Here is a 26,810-nt window from a genome sequence, read left to right on the forward strand (position 1 = left end):
TACAGTCCTAAAATTACATTGGGCCCTTTAAAGGCAACCATGAGGCTGATGTGGCCCCCGGTGAGAATGAGTTTGACACCCCTGCTTTATGCTTTACCTGCATAACATAGCAGTATTGGCAGAAGTGTTGCTTGGCTGATTATTCTTGGTGCCGAGGTGTCCCTATCCTGGCATTTCTGGTGACAGGCAGCCGTGCACACCAGAATTTGGAGCGGGAAGCCCATCAGGCAACACTGCTGCTGGGCCTCCTCCCGCCACCTCCCTCTTAGGAGGGTTGTGAAAAGCAGCAGTTTTTTCACAGTTCTGGCAAACTGCTGGTGCAAGATTGTTGACACTTAAATGAACTTACTGCAGTAAGCCCATCAAAAGTTAATGAAAGCAGTTACAGTAACATCTTCATCACTAGGAGCAGGAAATTGCCAGATAGCATGCTATGGCTTACTGATTTTTGGCATGGACCAGTCAAAAAAAATTGGGCCATCTGCTTGAATTGTCAGTTGGCTTGAGTTTAGAAGCTGAATCTTCCATCATCAGAACTGCACTGTGACTATTTGAGGCTTGTGAGTAAAGTGATGTTCACATCTGAGTTGACTATCATGAGCTCAGTCCTGCATGTCGGTCCTTCTGTACGGCAGCAGAATAAAGTTCACCCTTCATGGTACACAAGGTCTTGTTGGCTCAGCTCTCTCTTTGCCCTGTGGGAGGTGCAAGTCTTAGGTGTCCTCCATCTCCTAACATGTACAGGGAAAAACCAGTTGTACCAATCCGTCTAGTTCAGTCACACAAGGTTGGAATAGAAGCAGAAATCCCATGCTGTTCCACAACTGGATTTTGTAGCTATTAACCCCTGGCAAAGTGATTTAAACCTAAATGTCAAAGTTTGAAGAATGGAGTTGAGTTGGTTCTGTACAGGTGCAGCAAAAGCTATAGGTGTCAGAAGTTTGTTTAGCCGTTTCCTTGACTTGATCAGAAAATATTAGTCACTCGTTTAAGAAGTTGGTGTTGCATACATGCTGCTCTAGTGCGCTGTTCATGTGATCTCAGTAATTTGGTATGTTTGTTTTTCAGAGGTTGTTACAGGTATATTTCTGAGCATTTTTTTTTTTTCTAAAATATTTACATAACTGGCTGAAGTTTGGAAGATCTTACCAACTGGAAGAGGCTTTTGTCACCTTAAGGGTTGGACTGCTTTAGGTTTTGTTAAGGTTATCACGACGTTTGGCTGTTGTAGACTAAAAGAAATACAAGAGTGACTTCCAGCCACTGTTGCAAGAATACTCTCAAAGAGGTGTTATATTTGGTGTATTGTGTGGCCAGTGGTGCAGTCAGGTAAAATAAAGATTGCAGAATGCCAGAAGGAATGTTTTTAATACTACTAATAGCATTTATATTGAAACTTTGTTATCTTTGATAGACCAGGTTGCAGTGGACAGTTACTCCGAGGTTGTGAATGCCGATGAAGGTCATAGTAGCAAGCTTTGGCTAAGTTAGTTGTTTTGCTGTTGACCTAAATTGTATGGAACTAATGGAAAAAGAAGGCAAATCTTGAAAAGGCTTCTTACTTAGCTGTGGCAGAAAAAAGTTAATAATGGTGAGATTTTTTTGGCATATTACAAAATAACCTCGAGAGAGAATAAATGAGATACCCATACAGCAGATTCTTTCTCCATAAGATTTGAGAAATGCTGCATTTAATAAGCCTGGAACAGATCCACGGAAATTTTTATTTATTTCTTCTCGAGGCTTGTTATCTTTGATGTTCTAAGTATGTTATAACTTTAAGATTAGTCGTTAGAGTTATTGAATTTAATACTTGGCCTTCATTATGGTTTTCTAGAAAGGTTTCTCTACAAGTCATTTTGCAATTAACTTTTCATGTAAAAGCAAATGGCACAATACATGTGACCTACTTTACAATGTTTCAAAAGAAAATCCAATTTCTAATAAGCAGTGTTCATTAAATATTATTTACCATTCATTTTCTTTTAACTGAATTTTAGAAATCAAGTAGTACTCAGTATAGAAGAGGTGGGATTCTTTTTCCTCTCTTTCAAATAATCTAGTATTTCTTAGGTCCATGATTTTTTTTTAATCCAAGTTAATTTTATAAATAAAAGGATTTTATGCAGAGATTTGTACTATTTTCTGCTTATTACATCACATGCTATCACAGCAATTTTTGAATGCCCTGAGCAGCTGTTCTTAGGGAATCTTCTTTCTGGATTAACTGTTTTGCTTACCTGTCCCAAAGCGAGCAGTACTTTTTGACTGCTGTTTCTGTCTCAATGTCTGGTTGTTTTTTGGGGGTGGTTGTTGTGAGGGTTTTTTTAGTGGTGTGGTTTTTGGTGCTTTTTTTTGTTTTCTTTGGGTTTTTTTTTTTAGTGTATATGTTGTTTGGTTTTTGGTTTATTTTCTTTTTATTATTCCCTACTTGCATGCCCTTGTCATTGTTTCTGAAGGTGTCTCATAACTTTTTCTCTCCTTTTTTATTCATGTTATTACAATTTGCCACACTTTGCAACATGTTCTACGATTTTCCAACTGGTCAGACTTTGAATATATTGGGGTTCTTTTTACATCAACATTTTACTTTGACTTTCCTTTCTTAAAACCACTATATCAGCTTGTTTTGTCAATGCTTAACAAACATCAGTTTGTTCATTTGGGTTGGGGAGTGTGCTTTTGACGTCTGTCTCTCAAGTGTCCCCACTTCAGCGTGCCTTGGTTCACATTGTAGGGCAGTCTTGGTGCGAGTGGATTTGATTCCTTCTGAATCAAAACAGGTCGGAAGAGATGCTCCAGGAGTGCACCAAACATGTTCCACTTACTAACGGGCAACTAGTCCATGGCATAAGTCCATCAGTCATAGCTAACTCTAGTTAGAAGTGCACACAGTATGCATGTTAGGCCCTCAGGACCAAATTTTTTGTTTAGTGAATGCGCTTCTCATCTTGCTGATGCAGGTGTGGCCTGTGAACTTTGCCATTTGAGTGCTGAGCTGAAACCACTACTAGTTATTCAAAATGTTCTTTTGTTCACAGCCAGTTCTTCACTAAGAAAGGAGAATTTTGGTCCAGTTTGGCACATATCTTAGTTCTTTTTTTTTTTTTTTTTTCTGCAGAAAGTTTTTGCCTTAATTTCAAACCTCTTATGTATGCAAATATGGATGTTACTATAGTTGTTTACTATCAAATACGTGCATTTCATTCAAAAGATACTTGAGCTTATAGTATTTTGGGGTGCTATTTCTGATACATTTTCTGATAGTTACAGTAATTGCCTGCTTTAATTTCTCATGCCTTCTGTGTGTAATCAAAAAATCATAAATATTTTGTGACTTACAGATGTGAATGCTACTTTCAATACTTAGTGTCTACCCTGCATGTCTTCTTTCTCATTTCTACCATCTAGATTTAGCCCCAGTATAGACAACTAATATAGCAGATTCAGTTTATAAGGTTTGGTTTAGTGTTACATCTGTTAAGATTAGATGAAGTCAACAGAGAAATGTGCAGTGTATTACAGGAAAAGTTATTCTGATTTTAATTCTTTACTCTTGAGTTGGAAAAGCTTGAAATGCCCTTATGTGGAAGAATCCAGACATTCCTTTCTTTGAAACCATCCTAAAATCCAGTCCAAGTCCAGACTGCTGCAGTAAACAAGCATGGGTTAGTAAGTACAAGTAGCATGTTCTGTTGTGAGCTGGATGGATTAGGTCAACTAATAAATACCTCTTCTTGCTCCAAGGGACAATCAGGAATACCTGATTTTGATGAACATTTAATTGGTTCTTTAAAAACATCTGGAGATGGACGTTCCAGTGCTTAACTGTCCTTAAGATTGCAAATGGATTCTTTTTCTGAATATTTAGCCTAAATCTCTTGTTTCTCAAATGAATTACTACTTTGAATTTCTACAGCAGCGTGGAGTGTAGTTTATTCTTTACCTCTCACAGTGATGACTGGAAGGCTGGTATCATGTCCCTATCTTAGTTGCCTTCTCTTTGGAGTATGCAAACACAAATCTCAGTCTTTCTTCATAGATCATTATTTTTTCTAGATCTTACTGTCATTGAGAGTCTCTTTAGTTTGTCATGTTTCTTGCATGATGTCTGAAAAGGGAACAGAGAAGGTTTTAGTGAAAGTATTCAATAATATGAGATATCTGTAAGGTGGGTATGATAGAGCAGAAAAGATTACTTCTGACAGTTGTACATCTTGCCTGTTTGTATGGTGTGCACAAGCATGAAGCTAGCTCTTGGGGCAATAGATTATAATTTTAAAATTGGAATCTTATCTAATGTGCATATCTGTTCCTGTGTATCTGTGGCTACCTAGCCACACATTTCCCACCTTCTGCTATTGTAACTAATGGTTACTGATAGAAACTTTGCATTTGCCGTTATTACATTGAACAGTGATTGATCTGCTGGTATGATGCATGTTTGGCAGGGGAAAAAAAAACAACATCCTATGTGTTATTTAAATAACTGAGTTTTCCATCTTCTGTAAAGATGGGTCTCTTAACTACAAGGATAGGAAAACGGAAAACTTGTACATCTTATTTCTCTATGCTATCTGTCACAAGGAAAAGAAATTCTGTTTTTATAGGTGTAAAGTCATACATTTTTATTGATGTGTAATATACTGTGCTACTGCTACTGCTACTGTGCAGATATTTTGTGGAATTTCTAGAATTTTTAATGACTTAAAAGAGTTTTCAGTTGCCATGTTGGCTTTCTCAGCAAAAGAACATACCATTGTAAACTTTCAGAGCAAGATAGCACAATATCTTTCTGTCTTTAATAACCTTTTACTCTTACATTTTAGATGCTGGCGTCACCATCAACATCAGGTCAGCTGTCTCAGTTTGGGGCAAGTTTATACGGGCAACAAAGTAAGAATTCCTCTTCCTCATTATAGTTTGTTTTATGCTAAATATGTTCTAGTTTTGTGCTCTTTGGATAGAGAACATGAATATGGCTTTGTTTTCTAGTGACTATAAAAAACTCAGTATGTCTTCTTACTTGTGTGATTTTTTTTTTTTGTGACGATACATTTTTGCTTTGCTTAGTATGCATTTTTGCAGTGTTTAGTATGCAAAGTGTCATATACTGACACTGTATAGCTGTTAAGTATCCAAATATAATAATCCTCTGAAGAGTGTCTGTGATTTAGCTGTGACTCTCTGAAGGAAAAACTAAGGAAAATGAGCTGGGCCAAAATGAGCTTAGTTCAGAAAAATACATAAGGAATAAAAGGAAATTATACCTTAAATTATAATTGGTATGTCGTGCTCTACAGGAGCAAATTAAATCTTGTGTACATGCTTGGCAGCTTGCATTTGGCAAAGAACTATGCCAGTAAGATTATTGCCTTCTGCACCACTGTTTTGTTTGTTTTTTTACCATACCCGGAAGATTTTTTTTTCTATATCTGACAGTCTTGTATGACTGTTGCAATGGAAGACTTACAGAGCAGCAGTCACAGTGTGTAACGTTTAGCCACCTAACATAAGGGCCAGCATTGAGAACTGAACCTCCTTGTAGCTGAAAGGTACATCCAGAAAGTGACTCATGATATCTGAGTTAGATACAGTTACAGAAGTAAAACAGGTTTGTGAACATATCTCTTTTGTCACTCTACGCTTTTGAATGTTTGCAGCTTTTTTGCCAAGTGCATCTGAGTCAGATTCTAAGAAAAAGTGTCTTCAGAGTACTTGAAACAGTGTGGGCTTTTTTATCTGGACAAACTAAAAGCTTTGCTAGGTGCATGGCCTTCACCGTTTCTTTTGGCTTTCTTCAAATAGTTTAAAAATATAGTGATTTTTTTACTGTCTCAGTGGCTGCTGCTGAGTGACCATGTAATATAAAGTGGCATTTAATTAAGTTACTGAGATACATGAGCAGTTTCTGGCCAGTCTGAGAGTCATGTTTGGCTCTTGGCTTTTTAGGTCCTCAGTCTGGCACTATTGAACCTTTCAGACTTAAACTACTTCAGTATCTTTATACCATTATTTATTCTGTGTATCAGAGTTATTTGTTATTTATTTGTAGTTTATTTGTTAGGTTAAACTTTTTTCATCAACTTTATTGTTCATTTAGTTGGTCGTGGTGCCTGGGAAATAATCTCTCTGACATGGAGACATGCATGGCTAAAAACTAGAAAGTAAATATTATCAGAGTTAAGTTTCCACCAAATATTAAGAAAAAGGAGCAAGAAACTTCTGTGTTTAGGTCAACACTTATGATTAAAATACTTTTGGGAAAAGAAGACTGATAATGCCTATGCACCTTCAGATTGGTAGCTGTCAGTCATTTAGCAAGACGTCATGTTTTAGAGTTAATGTAACTTAAATCTGAACTATTAGGCAGGAAATTGGCCACTTTATTGATCAGCCTCCAATGTAGCCCATGCAGATCTCTCCTCTCAGTTAAAAAAGTGGGAAAAGGAAGCATAAGAAAAAGTACTATTTTTTCTTATGGTGAATATTTCAACTGCCCCTGCTTGGCAGCCACAGGATTACAGTTCTACTTCACTGTAAAAGACCTACTTATTCAAAGTTCTAGTTTAAAGAAAGCCAACGAAAAGAAATAACCATCAGTGTAAAATTGGCTTTGCTGAAACAAATGCTTGCATAAAATTAACCTGAATATTGTAATAATGTTTTTCAGTGTACTGTATCTAGTTTGGAAGTGTATGTATCTTTTCTTTATCATTTTATTTTTTAAATTCCACCTAATTGTTAATCAGCGTTAAATATGATTTATATATTTATGCTCACTGAAATTATTCTGATGCAGCAAATTGCCAAAATATTTACAGTGAACACTTTGATATAATCAGCATTTAATGAAATCTTAGGAGGCTTGCTATAGCAAGTCACACCTCTTGATCTGAATGTATAGAGATAAATTTGAAAGTTATCAGAACTTTGAGTGATATTGCAAACTTCTTGGATTGCAAATTGTAGGGTAGGACAGGGACAGACAGCAGTTCTTAAAATGTGAGAGGTAAGTGACTGGGAGGTTTCTTCAGACCTTGCCCATGATAATAACCTGAGCATATACTACCTCCATTCTTTCCATTCTTAGTATTTAATCATGTTATACACTGGCATATTCAGCTCTTCTGCAGGGGTGATCTACCATGAGAAAGTGCTGGTTCATGGTCATTTTTCTTTTACTTGGTCTGCAAGATAGGGTTTTGAGTTCTGTGAGTCTGCCTCAGCAGCCTTACATCAAAGCAGTAGGGACCATTACTTATAGCTGTCACATTTTGTATGCTAAGTTTGTTTTTGTTGATACATTGCACTAAATGACTTTTTCTTGTCTTTGAACATCATTCCAAAACTTCATAAGTACACCAAAATGATGTGAGAATGATGAGAAACTTCATAAAGTTTTTGGACATTTTGAGACGGGGCAGCAACTGGTTATCTTTTGCTGTTCTAAAGTAATTTATTTTTTTACCTCACTGAAGTGCTTGCTTTATTCTATCGCACTCAGTTGTTTAGTAGGAAATACTTTTGATCACAATGTTAAAAATCTTTTGCATATTTTAAAATGCTAATAGAGGGCAGTCAAAATTCTGTTAGCTTTCATTTCTCGAAAGATTGAACTTCACTTGGTCATGGACACTGAAGTTCTGTTAGCAAACAGAAGCAACTTGAACTTTACAGAGAACTGGCTTAAAATGTTGTTTTAGTAGTCCTAAAAGCAATGTTATTGTTAACTAAATATTCATAACTTCATTTTTTTGTTAGAGGTGTACTTAATTTTTAACAAGACAGATCACTTTTCTAAATACTAGCCAAATATATACTAGTTTATTCAGAAATAGTTAACGTGTTTCTTGAGTGCAGTTACTAATTTTCTCAAAATGCTGCCTTTTTGGAGATAATTGGTCGGTTTTCATGTCCTCATCAAAAACTTCAAAACTCTGAACCCTTTCTCTGCCATAATACATCTCAAAGGAAAAAAGATTGTTAGTGACTCAAATGCAGAAATTCCTTAAAGAGCCTTCCTGAAGTTTAAGAGAAATGGGGCTAAATTTGAACTAATTGGGCTTCTACTATGCAAACAAGGACTTCGTTTTTACACTGCACTTTCTTCAGTCTTTACACTTTTTTGTGGGTTGTCAGCGTAAACTGTTTCCATCTACACCTGATGGAGAAGACTTTGTTCCTGATTGCTCTATATCTCCACCCCTCTGAATTTTTTTTCAATAGGTGCACTAGGCCTTCCAATGAGGGGAATGAGCAACAATACCCCTCAGTTAAATCGCAGCTTATCACAAGGCACTCAGTTACCGAGCCACGTAACGCCAACAACAGGGGTACCAACAATGTCACTTCACACGCCTCCATCTCCGAGCAGGTATTTATTGATAGCCAATATTTCTGCCATTGTGTCTTTCTGCAGAGCTCTTGTTAAGTGTTCTGCATATTTTGCCTCAACTACTTTACAGTCTCATTTATTAAAAAAAAAATAAAATAATAAAATAAAAAAGTTGTTTCTATTGACCACTGCCTGTGTTAGGGAAATAATACTGTAAAACAGTAAGGACTTACTGTAAGACAGTATTTGATTTTTCTATGTAAAGGACAAATTTCTGGCAAATTCTGCTTCAGAATGTAAGAGGCTGGTTTTTGATTGTTCTGGTCAAAGTACAGTTAAAGTTTTTTTTATGGATGTCATATGCCATATAAGAATATTAAGGTAGTAGATCTGAAGTGCTCATTAAAAAAAAGAGCTGTAACACCTTCTCAAATGCATAATACTTAAGTATTTATCTAAACCTGACCAAGGACTTGATTAGTATGTGATGGGTCATCTGGTATTTCTGAAGAAGTCCAAAACTGCTTTAATTAGAGGGTAATCCAAACATGCTGTATTGATGCTAAGCACAAATTAAATTGCAACAGCTCAGAGTCCATCCTGCATTAGTAATCTACAAGTCCATCCTACATAATAATCTCAATGAGTAACCAAATACTATTGTACAGATTCATCTCTGTGGATGGTTTTTCTCTTTCAGGGGGATATTGCCTATGAATCCAAGGAATATGATGAACCACTCCCAGGTTGGTCAGGGCATTGGAATTCCCAGCAGGACAAACAGCATGAGCAGTTCAGGGTTAGGCAGCCCCAACAGAAGCTCTCCAAGCATAATATGTATGCCAAAGCAGCAACCCTCTCGACAACCTTTTACTGTGAACAGGTAAGGCTGTTTAGTTGGACCATCCCTCTACAGCCATGGACGTGCTTAAATGCTGCTCTGGAAATCTAATTTTTATTCATTAGAACAAAGCTCGAAAGCTGCTTTGTGTGTTCTTGTCTCCTGGAAATAAACTTTCAAGCTGCTTCTAATACACAATCTTCTTGAGGCCTTCAAGCTAAACTCTGTTTCTGACTCTTGAATTTCTACTGCTGCTCCTTTAAAATATGTGATGTTTCTCATGAGTTCCCAAGTTTAGTTTTGAAACTTATCGTCATTTTGAAGGTATATGCACCCAATTTAAGACAGTTCATCTAGAAGTTTGCGAAGAAGAAAGGCAAGATTTAAAAGCACAGTAGTGATGCTGGAAGAATAGTTAACTGATTCAGATACTGTAGGGACTTAGTTTTTTACTTCTTTAAATTCTGGAATAATGTAAAGAAAGTGGTTTGCTGTTCAGTTAAGGATTTGGTGCTTGTTTGGATGCCAAAAGCTCCTCAATCACTTCTGCTCTTTTTCTAACTATGGGCAAGATTCTAACATCATAAATCATTAGGCTTTCTGTCTTCTCGTGCTGAGTTTATGCTTAGTTCATGCTGATAAACTTGTAGTAAAAAGTGTGTTGATTCTAATTATTTAATGTGTGTAGTTGCAGCTTAACACAGCTGACTGCTTTCCAGGCTTCATTCCGCAACCTCACGATCTCTGTGCTCCCAGTTTTTCTGCCTTCAGGCCCTTCCCCAGAGGACTGACTCTTACATAGAGCACAGACAAGCTCTTGGCACTCAGGTGCCACCTTGAACCCAAGCTAGTATTTTACAAAATGGATAAAGGAAGGTGAAAACTAACCTCATGGTTATCTGAAACTTGGTCAGGCTATTTACTTCTGTAGTTTCACACTGATACAGGCATAAAAATGCATTTCTCAATTGCAGCGATAGAGATTTGGTAGTAGTAGTTTATGTTCTTGGAGTGTGAGAAGACTTTGTGTCTTGCCTCTGATTACATAGAATTTGCCTTTTCTTTCCTGTGATGTATAGCGGCATGTAAAGGAGATGATACTTTAAAATATGAAATTATCTTTTAAAATTATTTTTGAAACTTGAGCATCACAAAAAGTTGAAATAGTAACATACTTTAAAACTCTGCATGTAGAGGGCAATTATTTTGGAGACTGATACATGTATACAAAGTACTTGTTTAGATATTGTTCGGCAGTAGAGTAGGTAGTTAAATCCTTGTCTGTAGGAACATTCGAATTTAAATCCTCATCCTTCCCTGTTTGCATTCTGTATCTGATTTTCAAGAAACCACAATTTTTACAAGTTGAGAAGGAAATGTCACTGGAACAATGACAAGTTCTTATGCCACAGTTGATTACCCTACAGAACCATGGCAGTAGTACGTATCCAATTGATAATTGATATATTTAACAAAATTTTGAAATTATACTTGGAAAAAAGAATTACAGTGTTTCCTTTACAGGTGCATAAATTATGCCACTTCCATGAAGTGCTGCCTTAGGTGAAGCAATGAAAGTTTCTAGGTCTTTGAACATAAACAAATATTTCACGTTCCCTTTCTTAGTTACCTTGGTAAAACAGGTTACAGGTGGTTGTAGATAAGTATGCATTTTGTGGTCTAATCCCTTCATTGTCCCTGAAATACTTAACATGGTTATTTCTAACTACTTTAAAAGCAAACAAAAACCCCTTTCCATGAGAAATACCATCTGTCATCAGGCTAGATTATATGCCCACAAAATCGAGTTATCTTCTGTTGGTGCTCTCGCCAGGTGTAGAATTCACAGATGATACCAGGAATGTGTTTCCTCAGCTGCATGAGGTGTCAAAGGTCTGGATGTCTTTCAAATACACCACCTTGGGAAAGCAAAACAGGACAGGAATGAAGCATTTAGGGGAATTTCAAATTGGAATTAAACGCTTCACATTTGTAACTGGGGAAAAGTCTGTGTAGGTGAAATTTCCACTAGGAAAACATTTTACATTTTTATTCACAGAAACTTCTAAAGCATCTGCTTCCATGCTATTACATGGGAAAAATGAATGTTCTGATTTCTTATAGGGCAGAAATTCAGAATTGCACTCACCGGGGCCTGTTTTGGGCTTCTCAACGTCTTCAGCTGACGCAGAGTGAAGCAGATCATTTGTGAGGGTGTCTTTTGGACCACAGTAGTCCAGTATGATATTTAGATTTCTCTAAGCATGACCACATGAACTTCCATTTAGCTGGAGCCATTGTATGCAGAAACCGTCCCTGTACTCGTAATAGTGCCATATGTACATGGTGTTGATTGCACACCATAACCGTTCAGCTTATAACTGAGTCAGGACAAACTCGATCACTTCCATGATCCAATCCCACCTGTGAATGAATGGATTGCAGACTGGCTCTTCACTACTGCTGCTGCAGTTTTTCGTATGAAATTATTGAGTAACGATCACGTTTGTCATAACGTGATAGTTGACATGTGTCTTAAGACACAGTGGCTCTTAAAAAGCTAAGTTACTTTGAAGTCATTGCAGGTGTCTTGATTGAGAAGTGCCTACTGCTGCTGCTCAGAGTTTTCAGAAATATAAGAGGAAATAGTTAGAAACTGAGTTTAGGCTAATGTGGGTTGCTTAAGCTTGAAATAATTTAAGTGTTAATGCCTTCCACTGGGAATTACAAAGTATGTATACCCTTTTGTCTGACTTCCTGGATTTTTTTCACAGTATGTCTGGATTTGGGATGAACAGAAATCAGGCATTTGGAATGAATAACTCCTTATCAAGTAACATTTTTAATGGAACAGGTGAGTTTACTCTGATTAGTGTTGATGTTAAAGTACAGTAGGGAGATACTTTGCTAAGTCTAATTGAAAATACTTTGTGCTGTTGGAGTGGAACTTTGTTATAATTTTCAAGTTGTTCCATAGAGGTGCTGCTTCAAGAGAGGTGCTATGAAACTGTTACTACTTCATAACAATTGATTTTACTACTTTTGAAGGCAAAGTGAAAGTATTCTGCAACATACTCACTGTACATCACATGAATATAGATTATGCCTAGTCACAGAGAAATGCAAAATAGCTTATGGAATTGAAAAGGAGATCAGAGAAGAAAAGATATATCCATTTTCTACAAAAACATTGTATAGAGTAAAAGCAGCGGGAAAGAATTTTTTGAAATCACAAACTCATTTTGAACAGCTGGCTTAAAATGTAGTCCTTTCAATCAGTTGTTTCAGTTGGGATTTTTCTCTGGGAATTTTTTCTTCACCTGAATGTAATGAACTGGAGAGGAGAAAATGTGCAGAAATACCTCAGATTTGTCTGTGCTGATGTTTGTGTAGGTGGCTGTGTATACGAAGCAGCTTGAGGTACTGGTGACATCACAGAGCGGAAGTGTTTGGGCATCCCCTAGAACCTTGTGCATCTTTATAGAGTTGCAACTCTGGCCTTGCCTGTGTAGTATTTTCTGCTGCAAATTGAAAAATGGTCCCGCGTAACTTGCACTGCATTGGCTCTTCAGCTGCCTCAGCTTTTTCTTACCTGAGTACAAAAGAGCTCCCTGATGCTGCTGCTAATATGGGTTATTATCTTCTCCCAGTTTTCTTGATAGCTCTTGTTAGTTCTTAATTTTAAACAGGCTACCCAGCCTAGTACTGTAATTTTGGTAGTCTGCCTGTATTTTATGTGTCAGTCTTTAATTAAAAATTAGTAGAGCTTGGTACTAAATACTGCTGACTAGCTCTTGTTTATGAACAACCCTTAAACATCTGTATGCTCCTTAGGCTATTCTCATGACACAGAGGTTGTACTTTTTTGTAATAATAATAGTAACAGAAAAAGATCAACTAGAAGAAAGAAAATATATCCTAAATTTATCTTGCACATAATGAAGTCTTTGAGTAAAACTGAGGGAATTTGAAATATCTTCTTTTATTGTAGATGGAAGTGAAAATGTGACAGGACTGGACCTCTCAGATTTTCCAGCACTAGCAGACAGAAACAGAAGGGAAGGAAGTGGCAATCCAACTCCGTTAATAAACCCGTTAGCTGGAAGGGCACCCTATGGTAAGACTATAGTTTTGAAAGCTCTTTGAATGAAATAGATCTTTGCTTCGTTCACTTTTTGCTTTTCATAAGACAATAGGTAGTCTTTTCAAAAATGCCAGGCACTTGAGTTCCTAAGTCTTGTTTTTGAAAATAAATAATCAGTATCTCTGGGACTGGAGATTCCCTCAGGCTTTTGTAACTATTGAAACTTAAATCTGTTTTGTTTTCACCATCAATAGAGGTTGCTGGGGTAGTCAGTCCATATACAATGATGACTCTGAAGCTGCTCACTCTATAGACATTTCTTAGGCCATAGGTTGTTTTCTAGTTGCCTATATACAAGAACTGTTAAGATCTGAGTAGTAAATTGTGGAAATAATATTCAGTTACTAGAGATGTTATTGTGTAAAATGTCAGCAGCTGTGAACATACTGTATATTTTCATTGTGTATTGGTAGTATTTGCTGTAGCACTGTTCACTGTGACTCTTACGATGATCAGATTTTTAAAAATAACCTGTAAGCATCAACTGTTATCAGTCAGATTCCAAGTTTGTTTCTTATATAATTCTTGCTGAACAGCTTAAAAATAATATAAGGAAAAACTTTTAAGCTGGATACAAATCTTATTATTTGGGTCTGGAAAAAGTTCAGGTAAGCTTAGCGTGAAGCACAGTATTTTCTTTTTCTTACTGCTTTAGTAGATTTTGTGATGCATGTTGCGTTAGCTGTTCTGAAAAGTTGCTGTTGTAACCTAAAGTTCTTTTTGTGACACTTGTCAAATTTCTAGCCAAAAATAACCCAGTGTTTTCTAACTATAAAAAGCTAGTGTTTTTCAGAGATATCCCCGACTTTAATTGGAGAGAAATAATAGATACTGTGTTATCAGGAGAAAGTAGCCTCATGGTTTGGGTGTAACCAGGGCCCTCTGCATAAGATAGCTGTGAGAAACAGCTAAACAGGTTCAACTCGAACAGGGAAATGTCACTTCCCTGAATAAAGGCACTGAAAATTCACACTGAGAGTGGAGAGCTAATGTGGCTTATGGTTTACCTGAGATTTGGTCTGTCTGAAAGAGAAGCCATTACATAGAAGGTTGGTACAGGAGAGGAAGGAGATCCGCAGAGTTGCACTTCCAGAATGGAACTGTAGTTCAACATTCAGCAGTACTGCCCCATAAAAGAAATAATCTGTAATTGCTCCTGTGCTTACAGCATTTCCCCGTTTTGGTGCTAGCGTAGCTAATCGCTCAACTGTGTGGTGAACCAGGAATGGAATTTCTCTGTCTGAAGAGGTATCTTGAGCATCTGCCTAATGCAGGAGATGGGCACGGTGCTAGAAACCATCAAGAAACAGGGGTATGAGATGCACGGGCACTATCTTCAGCAACAAGAAGTGGAGAGCGCTTTTGGTTGTGGTCAAGTGAAGGACAGTTTGAAACTGAGCAGAGACATACTTTCTTCATACTTAGCTTATTTAGGCAGATCATCCTTCAGATAATTTTTTGAGAATACGCAGCACAGTTAATTCATTATCAGTTTCATTCGTCCACTGGAAGAAGAAATAGTAACTCTGGATGAAAAGGCTGAATAGCAAACAAGATGAACTCAGTATGTTGTTGTTTGTGGGTTTTTTTCTTAAATAAAGGAACTTTGATCTCTAGCTTCAGAATACTAGCGAAAGTCATATATATTGTCAGCTACTGAACTGTTTTAGATCCTATACATCTAATAAGAATCTTTGCAAAACAGGCCCTAGACTACTTCTGTCTTCCTCGAGTGCAGTGTTGTTTGCAACCAAATCACTGTATTCTCTGTCTTTCCACAAAGAACATTTGCCCTTGGGTGCGTGGTGTGGAGGCTCTTTGGTTGTTTGTGTTTGATTGTTTTGGTTTGTTTGGTTTTTTTTTTAACTGGCTTTAAAAAAAACAAAACAAAAAAAGAATGATGCTTTTCAGTAGTCAGAATCCATCTTCCAATGTGACTGGCCTACTTTTTAAAATTAGGGTCAGAGCACTGAGAGTTGCAGGCTAAATGCTTTCAGTTTTCATACTGAAACTGGGAGTCGTTCTTATGTGACGGGCAAGTGTTTCATTGGTGGTATGTTCTGTCACAAGATAGCTCAGCATCCTGTAAGAGTATGTTCTTCTGAAGAGGTTATGCTAAGAAATTCTTCATGCAGTTAGGGGATGGAGGAAAAATGTATTATCATATTAAAAGCAGTACATCATTCCTTCATCAGTGGATTTCCTTTAAGACCTCTTTAATAATGCCTGTAAAGATGATTTGATTATTTAGATGTGCAAAACAGGTGCTGTTCCTGGTAAAGGGACTGGACTTCATTCTTAAAGAAGTGGGGATGTGTCTATGAATTTAACCAAGAGTGTTTCTCAGCTCACACGTAAATAAGAGGCTTTAGTCTAATGTGTGTGGATGTTTTAAATGAATATGCTTTGTTTTGGTTTACCTGTGTTTTTTGAAAGTTGTTTCTGCTGTACACCTTGCCCATAATGAAAATGGACAGTAAGCAAGTTCAACAGCAGAAAGTTCTTCATTTAGCAGTCATTTAATGTTATTCCTGCTTTCATTTTGGTGATAGTTGGAATGGTAACAAAACCAGCAAGTGAGCAGTCCCAGGACTTTTCAATACACAACGAAGATTTTCCAGCATTACCAGGCTCCAGCTACAAAGACCCAACATCGAGTAATGATGACAATAAATCTGTAAGCAAACCTTTAAATCTTCTTTTATTTGGAGTGTTCATACTTCTTTTGATGAATATATTTTAAAATGGGCAGTCACTAGATTTGTAATGTAAGATTTTCAAATTTGCCCCTCTAATGAGAAATTTTACATAAGCAACATTTCAAATATAACTATGTAAATGGAATTTCTCAGAAAGGCTTTTGATCCCAATGGTCACTACAGCCTTACGTTCTTACTTTACTTTAACTTCTCTGTATCCTTTTGTATAGGGGAGAGGGGCCAGGAAGGAACTTACAGGAACACCTCAAAATGTATTTTTGAGATATATATTTTTTTCTAGTTTTTCTGTTCATAATTTCTTTTTCTACCAATTCCAGCTCATTTTTTGCTGTTGGTGCCTCTCAGCAGTAGTAGTAATTTACACATTATAATATCTTACTTCAGAGCTGTCAAATCCATTAAAAGTTAGATGCTACAATATCACTTCAAGGTAAAATTGTTCATGGGGAAATGAAATCAGAGGGAACAAGCCATTTTAATAGAGACCATTGCATTCATGGTTATGTTGTAGACTTACGAGATACATTGTATCTCAAATATTGTTGTAATTATCATGCGTTAGATATAGGGCTTAGATCATAAAATTTATGGGGTTTTTTTTCATTGTTTAGTCTGAAAGATTTGCAATAAAAATGCTTTTTTATTACAAATGAAAGGTGAATAAAATTTGAATGGCAGAGACCAGTTTCCTACAGTATTTGACAAAATGTTCTAGTTTCTGATGGTTTTATTACTTAGGTTGCACAGAACGTGTTAATCAGGGTGGCATAAATGCTGATGAGTAGGTAGTAGATGTGACTATGAACTCACGTGAAAACTGAAAAATGCAACCGTTCAAAAAAGAGCTAAGAGGAAGCGTAGGTAGCCCTCAGATGTTGTGGCCAGGTTTATCATGTGGAAAATGTTCTGATACAGTTAGCGTTGAATATGTTAAGGAAGGAGGGAGTAAATGTGATCACATTGTGTTACTGCAGACTTGTTCTAAAGAACAATAAAGAGTAAGAAATCATAGTTATGGAAGATATCTTTTGTCAGTAAATGGGCTCCTGGAGTGCAATCACGGTTTTCTTGCCAGACATAGTGTTTACATCTCTTTCCTGATAGTTGCAAATGTGCCAACTCTGTGTTGCTTGCACCTGAAATTGCCTCGAGTTGTTATCTGTTGCTGTGTCACGGAGTGTTATGCAGGAGCAAGACCGTACAGGGAAAAATATAAGATGTGATGAATCCAAAATATCCTCTAGTCGCAGACACTTGAGATATCCATTGTGTATTCAAACACGAGGTGTAAAACATTTTCTTATCCTTTTAGACTTCAAGCTGCAGGTTCATTAGTAGCTCTTACTGTAAGACTGGTATACTTTAGGAAGTGTTAAATATTACTACAAGGTTTGGCAACAGAACTCAAAAGCTGCAGCTTGGTTCCATTTTAGTGCTGAAATACATAGGCAACAGGTTTTTCTATTTTGGTTTGTTTCCGTCGTACTGACTCTGCAAATTATTTTTAATAGAATTTGAGTACATCAGGCAAAACATCATCCAGCACAGATGGGCCCAAGTTTCCTGGAGACAAAAGTTCAACTACGCAAAACAACAACCAGCAGAAAAAAGGGATCCAGGTGTTACCTGACGGTATGTGTCATTCCACTTCTTCTTCTTTAGAAGTCTTGACAGTCGTTTGGATCACCTTGTTGATTTCCTTCACTTTGTGAAAGGAGAAAACTTAATTTGTTTTTTTGCCCAGGTCGGGTTACCAACATTCCTCAAGGGATGGTGACGGACCAGTTTGGAATGATTGGCTTGTTAACGTTCATCAGGGCAGCAGAGACAGATCCGGGAATGGTACATCTTGCGTTAGGAAGTGATTTAACAACACTAGGTCTCAATCTCAACTCTCCGGAGTAAGTTTTTGGTTTTAAGTACTATCTTCAGTTTGGTTTGATTATGCTGTTATTCACAATAGGCTCATTAAGCTCACGCGACTATCAAACCCGCAAGGTATTTTGCTAAATAAAATTTGAAAACATGAGAGTAAAATACTATGTTCATAACAAAAGAATCATGCTTCCAGGAATGCTAAGGTCTTTGTATATGAGCTTCCAATAAACCGAGTAGCTTTGCTTATTCTCCTGACTTCTTTAGTTTCTTCAAAGAATTGACAGTGTAGTGTTAATAAATTTTGTGTATATGTTATTTTTCAAATAATAATATTCCTTGAGAATATCTACACTTAATTCTTAGTGATTTGGGGGGTAAATTCGGTTTATATTAGTATAATAATGAACAGAGCATCTGCAGTGTTACCCTGCACCAAAGATTAATTTAAATGAAAATGTAGTTTTATATTTAACTTCTAGTCATTCAGTTCACCTAACTAGGCTTCCTGTGGTGACAGTGAGGAGAAAAGCAGTTAGTGACTGCACTAATGGTAAGATAAGTACTTAAGAGGGTGAGATAAATCACCAGTCCTGGGTACCTCTCTTTTTCTGCTAGTTACAAAAGGAACCTAAATCAGTTTGAACAAAAACACTTATCTTCTAGGAGACCGTGATTGTGAGAGAAATTTAGTTTCTTATACTGTTGACTTTCAGCTGAGAATCTCCCATCATTTTGTTTCAGCAGAGATTTACATAGTGTTAGCTTTATTGAAAATTGTTCATGCGTTGTAAGGTTTGCACATGTTAACACAACAAAGACCAAACAGTGTATACATGCACAGTTTCTGTGTTTCACAAATTTATATGGACCTGCACTCTGTATGTGTGCGTTCAGGAAGATTAACGTACGGGGATATCAAGGTGAGAGGGAAAGCATAGGAAAAATGCCCTGTGATTTTTCTCTCTTGAAATAATTTGCAGTAATTTATTAATTTCTTTCTAGAGATGTAACTTTTTAGAAATTGCCACTTCCAGAAATTCTTTGTATAGAGCTTATATCAAAAGTTAGTAAAAAAGTTATGCCATTGGCACTTCTAAAAATATTTCAAAACCATTGTCAAAAGTCAGTTGTTTGTAGTTATTTGCAGAATGTGTTACGTTAATATAGTATCTTCTTAAATAATTTGCTGTTCTCAGTATCAATTGTTCAAACTTACTTTGAGGCTTTTCAGCTGAAATGAGCCTTTGCTCATTGAAATAATTTCAAGTACATCTGTAGCTGAATTCTTGAGTTGTTCCTAGACACAGGTGGAGTGTGGTTGTGTTGTTTGGTCCTGCAGTGACTTTGTCTAGGTGTAGACATGCTGAACAGTAGTAGCGATACTACTTTTGGTGATACTATTTCCTATTTTATTCAATATTATTCATTAGTTTTCATGACTAACATAAAGCTTAAGTGTAAAACACCTATTGCAAAGTCTACATACTAATAAAAACTCATAGGTTTACATAGTACCTCCGTGCAAAAGAATACTAAACATCCTTTGATGCTGTGATGACTGGTAGCTGTGTTATGCAGCTCCCGAATACAGCACCCAAATCATTAGTGTGTGTTCGTACATGAACAGGACATATAGCTGGCATGCTGCTGCTTTTCCGTAGCAACAATGCTGCGAATAGCTGAGTTTTTAACATTTTCAACATTTAATTACTGTATATAGGGTGTTTGGGGTCTTGGATGGAGGGGATAGTGTTAATATTTAAACTAGACAGTTCTATATCATAAAGCTGGTTTTATTTCATCCTCCAGAAAAGCTTTCCAAGCCATCCTCAGTGTCTGGCCTGCCATCTTGCCTTGCGTTAATCATCCTTTGCTTGCTTTATGGATTGTCATTTGAAAAAGTAAAAGCATTTCCTGTATGGAAAGCTGAATTTTTCTGCCTTGTGAGGTGCTTCTGATGGTACAATTGCCAGTCCGACTTAAACACTTAGCGCAAAGAATGTACTTTTAGAAAAAAAGTTTAGAATTCTGTATATATCTCTAATGGTTTGAATTAACCCTTCTAACTCCTGGTTTTATATAGATTTTCTGTGCAGGTAGGTTAAGATTTATTTCAGTTGTTAATGATTGTGTATTGCTTGTACAGTCCTTTATTTATTTCTTACGAGGTATGCTTTTAATTCTTTAAGATATCTTACAATTCTGCATAAACAAAAATGAAAGAAATGGCATTGCTTCGTTTAATTCTCTAGAGATTACATAGTTGTTTGTTCATGTTCTGAAACTTTCTGAAGTATTCATCAAAGAGGCTGCAGACTGTCCAATACCTCCTTGAAAAAATATTAAATTAGTAGGCTTTTATTTGTTTCATAGAGGGAACACTGTGCACAAACTCTTTAGTTTTCATTACATACAGAGGTACAGTCTGAGTCTGTAAAGTCCTGCATTCTTTGCCCTCAAAAACTAAACCTCTAGGGCTTGCATGAGGTGATGAAGTTGCAGGATGCTCCTCTTCTTGGGGCAATGCCTGTCCATGCTTTCAGTAGAAGGAAAATGGGTTTATTTTCAACATCTGCAGATATTGCCACTGAAATGTTCCTTCAGACTCTAAAACATAAGATTTTGCTAACAGTAAGATCAGTTCGCCCATAGTAAGATTGACACCACTTGATCAGGGTAGTTTTTGGCTCAGCTGGGAGGTGGTTGTGTTCAGGTGATTTGGTAGGTTTCCAATTTTTTTTTTAATATATAGCAGTTATTAGGACTTTAACAAGAAAGAAGCAAAAAATACCATCCTCAATTTTCATTTACAAAACTTGCCACAATAGAATGTTATCATGGATAATTAAAAGCAGGCTGTAGCTACCTTCCAAAAGTACTTTTTGCTCTGTCCTTTTTTCCGCTTCTTTACATGTTAATAAGAAAACTCATTCCTCAGTACATCAGCCATTGCAGTAAATTTGGAAGGTTCGTAATTTTCTCTTTGTTAAACTAATGGCTTTTTTAAAAAATGTTATGTTAGCAAAATCTCTATGGAAGAAAAATACTAAATCATAATAAACTTATGTTCATGTTGTGCTGGCATTCAATTTTTTTGTTATCGCTGAAATTTAGAAGAAGAGTAAAATCTTTACTGATCAGTTTAAAAAAGAAATCATCTGCAAGTATAAGCTTTTCTTCCCTGTTTAAATCACAGACTAATGAGTTGGAACCCACCATGCTTGTGGCAGCTGTTCCTAAGAGAATTGAAACCCTGTGTAAAATTGGATCCCTAAAAAGGGTTGGGATCTCTGGCATTGCAGTTAAATGAATAATAGAAAAAAAGGAGATTTTAGCCATGTAGATTCCCTTGCAGTTTAAATGCAATCTTACTTCACGTATTAAAAAGAAAATTAATAAATCTAACTATTTTACCAAAGTGGACTGGAAATTTCCTTTTCTCCTTTCTTCTCAGCCCGGGTAGTAATTTTGGTTGTGTGGTATGGTTTTTAGGTTTGCGAGGTTGGTTGTAGGGATTTTTTTGTTTGATTGGTTTGGCGTTTGTTTTTAATTTTGAGAAATTGTGCTTTTCTTTTTCTTCAGAAATCTTTATCCCAAATTTGCATCACCCTGGGCATCATCGCCTTGTCGACCTCAAGACATAGGTAAGAGAGAAATAACTATGCAATTCAATATTAATATTTGCAAATTATATTAATTTACATGTCTTAATAGTTACATCAATTCCGATTCTTTTTTAGACTTCCATGTTCCATCTGAATACTTAACTAACATTCACATTAGGGATAAGGTAAGTACGTGTGTGTGCTTATTTTTTTGTTTATTTATTACCAGTAATTTTCTGGATTTTCTTTCAGATGGGTAATGTTTGAAATTAGTGCATTTTAATGGATGTCCTCAATCTTTTTTAAGAAGTGATGCATTAACCAGCTAATTGGACATATCAGGCACTCATTCTACCTTAGAAAAAGACGAAACTGAGAGTGGGCATGGTTAGCAAAAGAACTTGTGTTTTTAAGACTATATCTCCATGCAAAGCAGAAGTTTGTTATAATCCATATACTGTAATATTCAAAGGCCATGTTGAGATATTTCTTCTTGAGATAAGCTCAGAATTGTGGTTTGAGATTTTATCATATTTATTTGTTGCTTTCCAGATCTACCTGAATAGGGATTTTTTTCTTAGATGTATTTTCTTTCAACTATTGTAATTCCATAAGAGGGATCACTGAGAAATATTGTAAGAAGTTGTAGTAATGTTACTTTAAATAGAGTGTGAAGTGAGCAAATACTTGTAAATGTTTTGGTTTTAACTAGAAAAAAAGATGAGGATACACCCAGGTGCAGGGTGCTGATTCATTACTTGTGTTTATTTTTGTGTTGTATATTTTAAGTTGGAAGGGTTAACTAAAGTGAAGAAAACTGATTGTTTCAATAATTATTAGTCTTGTTATATTAGAATATCATTTCCACTTAGGATGGAAGCACGTTCTGGATGTATCCTTGTGTTATTTAAGTGGGATAGTATGTCTTAAAACAGTTATCTGTTGTGATTTTTCATCCTCATTTTCTTCAATCTTTTGCAGCTGGCTGCAATAAAACTTGGCCGATATGGAGAAGATCTCCTGTTTTATCTCTATTACATGAATGGAGGAGATGTATTACAGCTATTAGCAGCAGTAGAGCTGTACGTTCAAACTATTTTGTCAGTGTTATGTGATTTAATCTATTCCAGTAATGAAGTAATAGATGTAAAAAAAAAAAAAAATAGATACTGAAAACAGTAGCTTAGCCAATGCGAAGCTGGAAACCTTTTTCTGTTTTTAAATACATCCTCCAACCTTGGTTCTATTTTGTACTTATTTTTTTTATTCGTATAGCAGAAATGAAAAGTCTTTCTCATAAATTTCATATTATTAAGAAGCACTGTGATAAAGTGTCAAGTGCCAGTGGTCATTAAACATCTAACTTACCTTTGTTCAACAAAATGAAAAACAGTAAATGATCATAAAAAGAATTTGTTTAAAGCTACCAGACTTCTTAAGGTTTCATGTGTGATTAGTTTGAGGTGTAATAATTGTATGGAAGAGGTATGAGATCGTAGGTATAATGATATCTTAGAAATTTTGTTTTGGTTTTGGATGCATTGTGTAGTTTTGATCGCAACCCTTAAAACTGTAATTTATGAAGTCAAGTTCAGAGAACTAATACTAAAAATTCTTTTCCCTTCCTATTAAAAACAAAAGATTTAACCGGGATTGGAGATACCACAAAGAAGAACGAGTATGGATCACCAGGGCACCCGGCATGGAGCCAACAATGAAAACCAATACGTACGAGAGGGGAACATATTACTTCTTTGACTGTCTTAACTGGAGGAAAGTAGCTAAGGTATCTCTTTTCTCTTGTGCAGATTTTTTAAGTCTGTCAACCATGTATGTTTAAAAGAGCAAAAGTAAAACCCGGCTCCTCCAAAAAATCTCAAATTTTTTAACCTCCTATCATGTAAGTTCGTGATCTTAATTTCTGATGTCAAAGGGAGAAGAGATTCCCTAAAACACTGGCTTGTCTGTGGAAAAGGGGAAGATGTCTCTCGATTTGCTCTGTTCTTTGGGAGATTCAAGGAGTTTTGTTTAGATTGAAAGCTCTTTCAAGTACAGAATTATAGAATAGAAAGCATTATTTGGCACTTTAGCAATTGTGCTTCCAGATATTGTTTTGCTTTAGAAAATTCAGTACGGAGCTACCACTTCTCATTTTGGAATTAAAAATAGGTATGGGGGAATATTTTTTGGGTGGTAGGATTTTATTGGGGGGGGGCTGGGGGGGGTTCATTCTGGATCTGTTTTTTTTCCAGATAATGTCTCTCCTTAAGCATACTGCAGGACTTTTGTACTCTGTTGTTTGAACATCAGACTACTTTGAAATAGTCACTTATTTTAGAGTACAGGCATATTTTCATGGTGCTTCTTTTCTGTATTCTAGACCAAGAGGCATTAAATCTGTAAACTCTGGTCTTCTCACTTCCCATTTCTTATCATCTATTTGTTCCTTTCTGCTCATGAATACTGTTAGTAATGTTCACTCTTGTTAGCTGAAGAAATTAATAGAATCTTGTTTCATTTTCTCCACCGTCCCCTGAAGATAATTAATTTTCAGTTTCTTCCAACTTCTAAGATCATCCAGCTTCCAGTTCAAGCTTTTAACATCATCTTGTACAATGCCTTTGCCTTCCTGGATCCTGATTTCTCTGATTTCTCTCCTCCACTAAAGCAAAGATTTTTCTAACACGGTTATGTGCCAAAACACTATTTGAGAAATCAGGAGTGCCAACATTCAGTAACCTGGCAAGAGGTGTGCTCTTGTGAAAATAGCCTGCTCCAGCTTCAACTGGAGCTGAAGAAGGAAACTTTGACAATATATGTACAACCGTCACACCTGCCTAGAGTCTGCCTGAGTTGAACAGTTCTCATTCCCCACTTCAGTTTGGTTATATGAGATTTTATGGATGTGGCATGATTTGACTTCAAGTTTTAACTGACATGTTGGATTCATCCATGAAAGAGCAAACATAAAATGTCCATGTCAGACCTTCTGTAAATATGGTATCACACTCTTGCTTTTATCTAAAAAGCACTCAAACAGATCAGACCAGATTAATCTTGAAGCCTTGAATTCAACAGATACAATTCCAGCATGTTGGAACTATGTTTTGTGGTTCCATGTGCTTAGGTATTTCATTTAATCAGATATCTTCTCACCTGGAGCCTAACTTAAGAATTGTTTACTGAAAAGGCATTTCATTTCTGTGAGGAAGTTGCATTTATACAGTTGGAGATAATGAGATTTTGCATTAAATGTTTACATGTCTGTTGATGTGTTTTTAAACATCAGCTTTAAATTAAAGGGAATGGAGTTCAGTGTTCTCCCTCTTAAATGAATTACATTTCTTCCTAGCCGGTGGGTTGAAGTTTGCTATCATTTAGAGATTAACTAGATATGATACTCTTTTTTTCTTTCTTCCCCTCTCCCTCTCAGTAAATTTGCTGAACCTGTGCAAGCTGCCCTCATAAAATCAATATTTTAGTTGCCCAAAATGATAGGAGAGGCTCTTCACTCCACTTACATGTGTGACTCGTTGCCTCTGCTGCCTTCCTGTGACCAGTAGAAAACCAGGATTTTGTAAGTGAAGGTTTTAGTGACAAGCCCTACTTGCATGGTTTTTCAAATGTGCAAGGTAGTGCCAGAACTTTTAAGTAAAAGTGTCACTCCACCCAAAGGAAAACACGAGCAAAAGGAAAGTTTTAATTTCTACTTGAATTATTTATTTGCTGCTTGGTATACTTCCTTAGGTTTCCCAAGACGCTCTTTAAAGCTATTTTATTATTGTGTAGGATCATTAGAGGGGAAGTAATTACCTTTTGAAAGCGTAGATTTCTTCTTTGGAATCAACTGAATATGTTCCATTTATTTATGAGCAATAAGAGCCTTATGTAGTTCATCAGGGGAATCGAGTTTTTACTCTATGTGGAAATACAATATTTCTTTTACTAGGAGGAAGTGGTGCCCATTCTATAAGGAGAATAACCTCTTTAGTGTCTCTTTCTACCTGTAGTAAATGTATGAAGCTGCTACTTGATGCTTAAACATTAGTTTTGAAGACAGTATTTCCTCTGTTAGGAGTCCTGAGTGCTGCCCTGAAATTCAGCATCCAGTGCCTGCATGGTTAATTAGCACACTATACCTTCCCTCTTTTAAAAAACAGAGCTGGCTTCATCTGCTAAGCATTCCTGGAGGTATTGCAGTGAAAGAGAGATACAAATCACTCCTGTTGGTAGCTAGCAAGGAGAGGGATAGTATTTTCTAAAGTTTTGCACCTGCAGCGGTAAGCTAACAAGGAACATGGTTTCCCCTCCTCCCTGTGTCCATAGGAAGAGATAATAGCTTTTCTGTTAGACTTGTCTGTTTCTTAAGGTAAAAATCTGAACTGGAGTATAATTATGAAATCTTTACTTAATTGATGGAAATTACAGCAGGCAACTGAGTATTGATCACAGGAAGCTAGAGAAGGATTTGAGGAAAAAATGCTGTCTCTAGCACTTGCTAGAAATATTTTTTTTGTCATTTTCATCTATGATAAGTAAGTAAGAACTTAGATGTATGTCAGGTATGATCTTGGCATCGTATAGTAATGGCGTTACCTCTGATAGTAATTTCTGGAGTTTCCTTGGAGGAAGAATAACAGACTTTCCGCAGCAAGAATGGCAGTATTTGATAGCTCTGTGTTGCACTGAATGCAAAGAAAAATATGGCCAAGTAATTTTCTCTTAGCAAATGCAGAAGTATTAATTAATATTTCAGGAAACTAAAAATGTAAGAAGCTAGGGGAAAAAAAGAAAGAATTCCAATAAATCGCAGTCTCTTATTGTAACTGCTATATTATTAGTGAATACTGTGAATATCCATTCCTTAGACGGTCACAATAGTAATTGCTGCTAATTTCATCAGTCCACTTTTGAAGCAGTCAGGCAAGAATTGTTTCTGGTAAATTACTGTCTTTTATGTGTACAAATTAAATTGTTTTTCAAGGTGCTTTATAAATGTGTCTGTTGTTCTAGTGTATATGCTCAACTGTAGGGCAGCACATATTCTAATGAGTTGTGCTTCGCACACATGGTGCATCATGCATTATGAGCTTGTGTATTTATTGTGCCTATTTTAAAATATACTGTGTTACGATGGATACAGTTATACATAACTGTTTGCTTTGGATATTATTATTAAATCTTAAGCCTAAGTTTGTAAAACCATAAGCCAGACATGGTTTAACAGATTTTTTTGGTGCTATCTTAGACTGGTTTAAACAAAGCTTAGTAAAGTAGATGGAAT

General features: G+C 36.3%; 1 protein-coding gene and 1 long non-coding RNA gene across 4 annotated transcripts in view; one reads left to right on the forward strand and one right to left on the reverse strand.

Moving 5' to 3' along the window:
* Positions 1–26,810, forward strand: part of CNOT2 (CCR4-NOT transcription complex subunit 2) — a 90,292-nt gene that overhangs the window by 58,504 nt on the left and 4,978 nt on the right. For all 3 annotated transcript variants that reach the window (XM_065040285.1, XM_065040290.1, XM_065040294.1), the window contains 12 exons: positions 4,830–4,896; positions 8,230–8,377; positions 9,039–9,221; positions 11,954–12,033; positions 13,171–13,296; positions 15,876–16,000; positions 17,555–17,675; positions 17,788–17,944; positions 21,504–21,565; positions 21,662–21,711; positions 22,508–22,608; positions 23,168–23,312. In XM_065040285.1, coding sequence (XP_064896357.1) covers positions 4,830–4,896; positions 8,230–8,377; positions 9,039–9,221; positions 11,954–12,033; positions 13,171–13,296; positions 15,876–16,000; positions 17,555–17,675; positions 17,788–17,944; positions 21,504–21,565; positions 21,662–21,711; positions 22,508–22,608; positions 23,168–23,312 — 1,365 coding nt within the window. The remainder of the gene's footprint in view (positions 1–4,829; positions 4,897–8,229; positions 8,378–9,038; positions 9,222–11,953; positions 12,034–13,170; positions 13,297–15,875; positions 16,001–17,554; positions 17,676–17,787; positions 17,945–21,503; positions 21,566–21,661; positions 21,712–22,507; positions 22,609–23,167; positions 23,313–26,810) is intronic.
* On the reverse strand, positions 3,835–12,589 carry LOC110359366 (uncharacterized). Its single transcript, XR_002414510.2, has 3 exons — positions 12,500–12,589; positions 10,948–11,098; positions 3,835–4,111 (listed from the first exon to the last, which is right to left on the reverse strand). It is a non-coding gene; the product is annotated as an uncharacterized LOC110359366 (long non-coding RNA).

The sequence above is a fragment of the Columba livia genome, chromosome 1 (assembly GCF_036013475.1).
Source record: "Columba livia isolate bColLiv1 breed racing homer chromosome 1, bColLiv1.pat.W.v2, whole genome shotgun sequence".
Classification (NCBI taxonomy): Eukaryota; Metazoa; Chordata; class Aves; order Columbiformes; family Columbidae; genus Columba; species Columba livia.